Source organism: Gracilinanus agilis, unplaced genomic scaffold (genome assembly GCF_016433145.1).
Source record: "Gracilinanus agilis isolate LMUSP501 unplaced genomic scaffold, AgileGrace unplaced_scaffold56462, whole genome shotgun sequence".
In the NCBI taxonomy this organism is placed as follows: domain Eukaryota; kingdom Metazoa; phylum Chordata; class Mammalia; order Didelphimorphia; family Didelphidae; genus Gracilinanus; species Gracilinanus agilis.
The window spans coordinates 298-8962 of record NW_025391868.1 but is presented as its reverse complement, the minus strand read 5'-3'; the positions used below and the strand labels follow the sequence as shown (position 1 = coordinate 8962).

The 8665-nt window shown below is 55.2% G+C and overlaps 1 protein-coding gene across 4 annotated transcripts; it reads right to left on the bottom strand.

Moving 5' to 3' along the window:
• Nucleotides 1-6: 6 nt before the first annotated feature.
• Nucleotides 7-6091, bottom strand: PCBP4 (poly(rC) binding protein 4). 4 transcript variants are annotated; one of them, XM_044684846.1, is made up of 12 exons: nt 5614-6091; nt 4765-4788; nt 4610-4642; nt 4178-4294; nt 3243-3374; nt 2931-3059; nt 2221-2295; nt 1966-2010; nt 1695-1758; nt 1090-1142; nt 756-925; nt 7-396 (listed from the first exon to the last, which is right to left on the bottom strand). In XM_044684846.1, exons 1-12 carry the CDS (start codon nt 5737-5739, stop codon nt 87-89), a joined length of 1278 nt encoding a protein of 425 aa, XP_044540781.1. In that variant the 5' UTR covers nt 5740-6091; the 3' UTR covers nt 7-86. The 4 variants fall into 4 exon arrangements, with proteins under 4 accessions (XP_044540781.1, XP_044540778.1, XP_044540779.1 ...); XM_044684843.1 differs by having other exon boundaries at nt 1966-1995; XM_044684844.1 differs by lacking the exon at nt 1966-2010.
• Nucleotides 6092-8665: the final 2574 nt, after the last annotated feature.

Below are 8665 nucleotides of genomic sequence, written 5' to 3'. Positions count from 1 at the left end.
GGGGCTCCCCAGGAGCAGGAGTCGGAGCTGTTTCCCGCCCTGCGGTGTCACTCCCTGGCTCCCGGCTCCAGGCTCCGTCCCTGGCTTTAGTAAGGGGAGAACTTCTGCCTTTCTGACTTCTTGTTGCCATTGGCAGCTGCCATCTTGGCGGTGTAGGCAGTGAGGCCACTGGGAGGTGGCCCTGGGGAGGACGGGGGCAGAGCCAGGAAGGGCACGGGCTTGAGGCCGATGAAGTTGGAAAGGGAGATAGCGTAGGGGGTGCCCAGAAGGCCCGGGGGGGCCGCCGGCAGGGCGGTCAGGGCTGGTGACGGGGCCAAGGGCGGGGAGAAGGGGGCTGACAGGTCTGCAGGACCTGAGCCTGGCGTCCCTCCTGAGGTAGACTTGGCCGTCTCTAAACTGGAGGCAGAGACAGAAGGGAGACATCAGGAGGGCACGAAGGAGGCAGAAGAGACGGGAAAGAAGGGCAGATGCCAGGCGAGGGACGGGATAGAAGGAGGGGCCAAAGGAGAAGCATGGGTGGGAAGAGAGGAGGAAGAGGAGCGGGGCGCCAGGACGGAGTGAAGAACAAGGGAAGGAGGGAGGGAGGATGGAGGAAGGGGCAAAGGAGAGCCAGAGGCAGCCTGCAGCGTTGCCCCATCCTGTCAGGGGCCAGATGTCCTGGAGCTCTTTCTCCCTAGCCCCAGGGGGCCCGTTCCCGTTCTCGCCTTCCCCCAGGGGCTCCACTCACCCCCCTCCTCCTTCTTCCCAAGGCTCACCAGGCAGTGATGAGGTACTGGGCCAGGGCGATGGAGACCGGGGAGCCTGTAATGGTGACGTGCCGCTCCCCAGAGCCCTCCGCCTGATTCCCAATCTTGATGTGCGCCCCCGACATTTGCCGGATCTCACTGATCTTGCTGCCCTGACGTCCGATCACGCAGCCAATCAACTGTAGGAGACGAGCGAGCGCGGTCAGTCCTTCACCTTGGACCTGGGCTGGCGTTAGGGGAGTCTCTCCACTTCCCTTCTTCCTTCTCCCCTCCCCCTGCCCCACCGGGACGGACAGAAATGGGAATGTCCCTAAGGTACCGCCCCTGCCCACACTGGGCTCACGTCATTGGGAACCAGGAATTCCTGCGAACTGGTCTGGGCACTGGGATCCAGTCCTAAAGGAGAGGAGAAGAGACAACCTGGGCATCCCAACCGAGTCCCCTGACTCCATCCCTGACCCAAGACCTCGGGAAATCCTGGGAACCGCATCGCTAAGACCCCAAGGAGCCACACAGACCTTAGAGTTCAATCCCCTCCTTTTACAGGTGAGGGAATGGAAATGTAGAGGGAAGGGATAGGAGGAGAGCAGAGATAGGAGGAGAACCCATTCTCTCGTTCATCCAGCCTTCCCCACTCTATCCCGTGCTGCCTCTGGACATAGAGCCCACAGGCTTAGCCGGGGTTTGGGATCAGATGGACCCCTCTGCCACGGAACCATCTGGGGGATTTGGGGCCAGCCCCCCATTTCTGGGCGTGCCCTCTTCTGTAAAACGGGAAGGAGGGAGCATAAAACTCGATGGTCTCAGACCCCTTGTAGCTTCAAAGCCTGGGACTGACTTCCACACCGGTGTCTCTGGGGCACCGTGGTACTGAGTGTCCAGAAGCTGGGCGAACCCTCTTTTTAAAGGCGTCTGGCCCCCTCCCAGCCCCAGGACGCACTGGCTTACCTGGCACCACACTGGGTGAAGCAAAGGGTACGGGATGGCCTGACAGTTGTTGGAGCTTGCTGACCTGAGCCCAGGAGAAGGGATAGGGAAGGGAGGTAAGCAAGGCTGCCCCCTGCCCTGCCTCGAGCCCTTGATCTTGCCCCCACCCCTGCCCAGGGCCCAGCCTTAATCAATTGTCCCTCTGCCAGCCTGCCAGGCCCTACTTCTGGGAAGGGGAGAGAATATGGAGGGCAAGAAGAGAGCAGGGCTAAGGGGGCCTGGCCCCACTCACCTCTGCTGGAGTCACTGTCCCATACTGGCCCTGAACAGAGAAACCCTGTGTGGGGGGAGGGTGGCAGTTACCATGGTAACAGCCAACCTCCTTTTCTCTGCCTCTCCATCTCTCTGGGGTAGTGGGGGCAAGATGTTCAGGCTACTGAGGGGATACTTGGGGAATCTGAGCATGTTCCCTACCCCCACCCCCTTCCTTGGACCCACAGATCTCCCTTTCCCTTGTACCCCCCCACTGCACCCCCCTCCTTGTTACCTGGTTGGCGGAGAGCAGGACGGTGCCCAGGGAGAGGCTGGGGTGGTAAGGGATGGTAGCTCCTTTGGGAGGGGACTGGAGGGGATGGGGAGGGGGTATTTGGACAAGGTCCCCAGTGACAATACCCAACCGACCCCCATGACATTTAACGATTCCCCAATGCTTTGCCGATGACCCTACTATACCTCGAAACCTCACTGATCCCTAAATCCTCACTGAGTTCCCTACTAACCCCAATACCCCACTTAATCTCCTACTGACTTACCCAGCATCCTAATGACCTCCCACATGCACCACCCCAACCTCGGTGAACTTTTCTAAGAAATCACTGTCTGATTTTCCCTGACCATGCCCGCCCCTCACCTAGGACAATTCAGAGAGCCCCCGTGCCACCTTCCTCCGCTTCAACGTCCTTTCCCACAGCACCCCCCCACCCCACCCCACAGGTGTAGGGGACCTGATCCCCATTGGTGGGTGCAGAAGAGCTGGGACTCAGACTCAGCTCATCCACTTCCTACTCTCCCTCTCTGGGACCCCATCAGCCATCAGCTGCTCCCCGTTCTCCACACCCCGATCATGACCGCTGACACTGCCCTCTCCGGTCCTAAGCTCCAGCGCCCTTCCCCTCTCCGTGCCCACAGTGTGCCGTTTTCAGAACACCACCAGCAGTGATCCCCAGGAGGATAGAGAGGGGCCGCTCCATCCAGTACCTCCAGAATCACTGCACAGATCTGGCGCACACAGAGGATGATGGCATCGGGGACACCAGAAACAGTGACTGCCCGCTCTGTGGAGTTGGGAAGCAGGTCTCCAGCCACCTGTACCTGAGCCCCTGTAGTCTGGGGAGGGAAGAGGAAAGTCTCAGGCTCTTGCTGTCTGAGAGGGGAGTGGAGGGGGGTTGCGACCCCTGGATTTCCCCTTGGTAGCTAGCGGGTTCGAAGGGAGTGCAAAGGGAGCATCACCCTGGGCAAGGCTGGGAAAGCCAACCCTTCCCTGGACTTACCCCAAGGGGGCTTCCATACCTCCCGGATCTCCTTAATCTTGGTCCCTGCCTTCCCAATGAGGGAACCACACTGACTGGCTGGAATGACCAGCCGAAGGGTAACTGGGGGCTTAGAGATGCTGCCACCATTTGGGGGGCCTGTACACAGGTCCTAGAGAACAAGGAGGGGAGAAGTCAGCCAACCCCCCCAAAAAAAATATATATATATACACACACTTCATCTCCAGGCTTCATTATTTCCCTTATTCTCCATCTCTCCTCAACTTCTGAAAACACAATTCAATCCAATTCCTTCTTCATCCAGGAAGCTCTCTTTGGAAAATATCTTCCCCTTCAATCCCTGCCCTCCAACTGCTCTTTAGCCCTCGTCCCCGCGAGACTAATGCACTCAGGGCCATGATCATAGATTGACATTTGCTCAGACGGTTTTAAAAGAATACAGACGGGACAGCTAGATGGCTTAGAGGACTGAGAGTTGGGCCCAGAGACAGGATGTCCTGGGTTGAAATCTAGCCTCCGATACTTCCTAGCTGTGTGACCCTGGCAAGTCACTTAATTCTCATTGCCTAGCCCTTACTGTGTAGTATTCTAAGACAGGTTAGAGTTTAAACAAACAAAAAAAAAAGAATAAGGAGGAGGTAGTCTGTCTCCCTTTAGACAAAGGACTCCTTAAAGGTAAAGCCTTGATTTCCTTTATAGGTCAGGGGTTCCATGAAGGGTGGGCTTCTTCCTTCTAAGACCAAGGAGCCCAGAGTATAGGGACTGTCCTCCCCCTATGCCATAGGCTCCTCCATCAAACAGGGACTATGTCGCTCTAGCTCCTTCCCTCGTGTCCCTCATTCTGTGGCTCAGTTCTCAGTCTGGGTTTCATCATTCAGCTATTTCAGCACCCAACTCTGGGATGGAGGGAGGCGGGACAGAGAAGCCCCGGGGCGTTGGGTTCCAGGAGCCCACCTCATCCAGTTTGAAGGCAATCATGGACACAGCATGGAAGACAGCACCCGTGGAGCCGGTGATGGTGGTGATCCGCTCTGGACAGGAGCCCTCTGAGATGGTGATCCGGGCACTGCTCTGGAGTGGGGGGGAGGGAAGAAGGACGACAGGACAAGGGCAGCAAGGGCCAAAGCACCAGGAGGAAGGCAGGCACATCAGTCTGGCCTCGGCCCAGCCCCATTCTCCCCAGGAAGCTCCCTAGGTTGCCCTTTCTGTCCTTGACCCCACTCGTCCCCCACCCCTTTTCAGAAGCTGGGAAATCCCTCTTTTCTCTTCTGGAGCCTCTTGTTTTCAGCCCTGGAGAAGGACATAGCTGTGTGTGTCTGTCTGTCCTCATCCCAGGGAGATGGGAAAGTTGGAGGCTCTCGGGCTCCCATACTCTCGGCTACTCACCTGCTCTCGGATCCTCTTTACTGTCTCTCCTTTCTGTGGAAGGAAGGAAGGAAGGGAGGAAAGTACAATCCCAGGCTCAGGCTGGCATGGTGGTGTACAGAAGGGGAGAGGGAATGGTACCAGGACACTCAAGGCTGATGGTGATCATCACTTACCTTTCCAATGATGCTGCCCACCTCCTGTCAACATAAGGGGACAAGCCTGGATCAGAGAAGCTCTGACCTCCCTCTCTTAGCCATCCCCTATGTCTGGGCACCAAGCTTCTCTCTCCCTCCTACTAGCACTGAGGCACCTTGAGTCTAACCAGGCTTTAGTAATCAACTGAAAAAAGTCTGGTCTATTGTAGTAGATCTGGGGTGTTTTGACTTCTGGAACCACAATGCTACTCCAGCCCTATGACCCCTCAGAGTCCATGGGTACCCCCATCTCCACCCCCAGCTTCCATTCTCCCCCAAAAGAAACGTTGGATTAGAAATAAGGAGGTCTGAATTATTTGACTATAACTATAGGACCTTGGACAAACTCTATCCCTCCTTTGGACCTCAGTTTCTCCAAGTAAAATAAGAGAGTTGGTCTCTAAGAGCCCTTCCAGTTCTGATGTACTTTTGGCATTATTCCTTTCTACTTTTCTGGCCCATCCAACACTTCTGCCCGCCAGCTCCCAAATGTTCTCCCCAAGTACCCCTGGCCCATTTTCCCTATTCCCTTGCTTCCAAACTGGACCTTTCCTTCCAGGGCCTCCATTTTGGAAAGGGGCAGAGGCTGGTCAACCTTTATTCCCCTCTTGGGGGTGCTTTCTTCAACATCCTGCCCCCACGCCAGGGGAGCTTCATCGTGCCCTCTTCTCACTTTTCAGCTCCCTTTTAAGTGTGGTCATCCCCCCCAGGAGAATGTTAGTTCTCTGTGGGGAGAGGCTGCCTTTTCTTTTTCGCCAACATTTGTATTTTGGGCTCTTTGTACGGTACTTAGCACACAGTAAGCGCTGAGTAAATACATTGCCTTGCCTTTCCATGCATGATCATGCGCAGCGTGAGGGTGATGCTCAGCTCCGGCTCCTCTTCGAGCCCTGGGTCAGAGCCACTCATCCTGTCTGGGGAGACTGCCACCAAGGAGGTGGCCCGACAGTGCATCCACCTGGCCTGATGGCCGCCTGCTCTACAATGGCAGAGAGAGAAGATGGCAGAGGATTGCCTGAGCCCCTTCCATTCTAGTGCCAAGCATCAGGGCCCATCCTTTGGGAGTCGGGAAAATCACTCTCAGTCTGGCTCTGGCCCTCGTTTGGCTGAGTTGTTTCCCTTCTCTGGGCCTTACCTCTCTCGTAGCCTTTCCCGGGAGTTGGTGAGCATGAAACGAAAGGAGACAAAACTGAATTTTGTCAGAAAAAAAGCTCTATAGAAATGTGAGAGATTTATTATACGTATTATAACCACAATATATAATCAGTGTCATAATCATCAAAGTAGACTAATGGTAGAATCACCTCTTGGTGACTTAAAAAAAAAAACTTTCATCTTCTGTCTTAGAATCAATATTCTATTGGTTCTGAGGCAGAATAGCTGTAAGGGCTAGGTAGTGGGGGTTAAGTGACTTGCCCAGGGTCATGAAGCGAGGAAGTGTCTGAGGCTAGATTTAAACCCAGGACCTCCCGTCTCTCGACCTGACTCTCTATCCATTGAGCCACCCAGCTGCCCCCCTTGGTGATTTCTAATGACCATAGCTGAGGAGGGGAATTGGGGAAATTCCTAGCACTGGCAGGAGGGGTTATATGTGCTCTTGCCAACTTTCCAAAGACAGGACAAGAGGAGTCTTTAACCAAATAGTTAAAGGTGGGAGCCATTCTACCAGTAACTAGTATCACTTATGGGATTCCCATTACCTCTTTACTCAGTATCCTTCCAGGGCTCCCTAAAGCCCACTGGATCAAGTCCAAACTCCCTAGCCTGGTGGGAAGCCCTCTATGATATGGCTTCAACTTCTGTATCTCCCTCTCCCACTTCCACTCCCCCTTGTATGATTCCTCGGTTCCAGCCTGGCTGGTTTCCTTTTTCTCTTTCACATATATTCCAGGTGTCCTACCTCCAGATCTTTGTTTACAGATGTTCTGCAATGCTTTCCTATCTACTTCTCCATCTTCTTCATCCTTCATAATATAGCTCAAAGATCACCTCCTCTGTGAAGCCTTCCTAGGGCACCCCAGCCCAAACTCATTCCTTCAACCAACAAGTGTCTCTTGCCTGCAGTACTGAGGTACAACTTTTGGGTTTGGTCTCCCCCACAATGGGAATTCTATAAATGCAGGGCCTGCCACCAACCCTTCTCTATCTCCCTTACCTTATGAGTTTCTTGAGGGCTGCACCCATTTTCTAGAACCCAAATCTCTGGGTTCCTAGCGAGGGCTTAAAAAAAACTAAAGCAACTATAGGAGGAGATCTATGTCCTGCCTAACTATGATATGGTTTGACCAGCAGAGTGGTATAGTGAATGAAAAGCTGGCCGTACAGCCAGAAAGAGCTGGATTCAAATCCTTCCTCTGATCTATTGACTGTGAGACTGGACAAGTCACGTAACCTCTCGACGATGAATTGCAGAGAGGGTGCCAACGTTCGTTAGTGGAGGGGGTTTCCTCGCTGGGGAGCTCCCTATACCAAAGTCACAGGCCCGGTGCATATCTTTTTAGAAATCCTAGCCTGTGGGGCAGTGGTTGTAGGATCTAGGTTCTAGCTCTAACTCATGGTGGGACTTTGGACAACTCCCTTTGGGCCTCCTCTGGACCTCAGTTTTGCTGTTTATAAGATGGGAAGCCTTTCTCGGTCCCCCTTCGAGCTCGTACTTCCCTCCATTACTGATTTCCCCTGTATAGACCTTATTTGTTCATCGCTGTTGACGTGTCATCTTCCTCATTAGACTGTGAGCTCTTCAAGGGCAGGGGCTGTTTCTAGACTTTCTCGGTATCCCTAGTGCTTAGCACAGTGCCTGGCACAAGGAGGGGACTTCGTAAATGTTTATTAACTGCTTGATCACCCCATCAGACTATGAAATATAGAAGTACTTTCTGAGAGGAGCAGAAAGCACCGTATAGATGTCGGGTTATTAATACTATTACCAAGACCCCCGAAGAAGGTGGGCTGAGCATAAGGCTAGGATTAAACCCCCACTGTTCAGCCCCTCCCGGCCACCTGCCCCTCCCAAGTCCTGGCCCCCTTTCCCCCCATCAGCTTTAATCCTGGACCTTAATCCTGCTTGGAAATCCTTGCCCAGCCTGCCTTGGCCAAGCCCCCGCCCCCTGAAACAAACCAACCAGCCCAAAGATTAAGGCAGCCCAGGGCCCTGGGGTGAGGTGACCCGCCAGATGAGGGGGTCACAGCTCCTAGGGGTGGCGGAGAATGCAGCCCCCCAGACAGCGCCCTGCCTTTGGGGACAGACTGAGCCCCAAGTCTAGTCACCCACCCTGAGTTCTGCCTGGTCTTCTCCAAGGGAGTCCCATCTCTGGTGAGCCAGAGCCCCGATCCTCCTCACAGCGCCCCTCTGGTCCAGGGAGCCCTTCCACAAAGCTGGTTCTTTGTGTCTCATCCTACTGCCCTCGGGCACGGCCCAGACTCGCTTACTCCAGAACGCTTACTGCCATGTTGCACCTCCGGCGGCCCAGGGGCGTCCTGGGACAGGGTCCCCCTTCCCAGGCTGGAGCCCCCGCGGGTAGGAATCCGCCCCGCTCTCTAGTGCCTCCTCCTCCGCAGGGCCAGAGGCCGGGGATGGGGAGAGCTCACAAAGAAAGGCCCGGCCTTGCTCCTTCTCTCCATCACTGCCTGGCCTTCTCTGGGCGCTTTCCTCCTCTAGGAAATGGGAGGTCTGGCCTCCTCGGGATCTCTGCCCCAGCTCGGACGCTCCTGGGCTAGGCCCTCCCCAGCAGGGCAGGGGCGGGGGTCCCTGCTGTCTCCTTCCTCTGCCCGGCAGGCCCAGCTCCTTCGGGGGGCCTCGGGAGGTGGGAGCCCACGGCTTATCAGTCATTCCAGGCCTAGCTTTCGGCAGTTATTTATTGCTCTGGCCAGGTCGGGCAGG

Coding starts and splice junctions, on each gene's coding strand:
- PCBP4 (XM_044684846.1), bottom strand. CDS start 5,739: ATGCACTGTCGGGCCACCTCCTTGGTGGCAGTCTCCCCAGACAGGATG. Junction 4,643..4,764: donor TGGGCAGCATCATTGGAAAG/GTAAGTGATGAT, acceptor TTCCTTCCACAG/AAAGGAGAGACAGTAAAGAG. Junction 1,143..1,694: donor TTCACCCAGTGTGGTGCCAG/GTAAGCCAGTGC, acceptor CCTCTCCTTTAG/GACTGGATCCCAGTGCCCAG.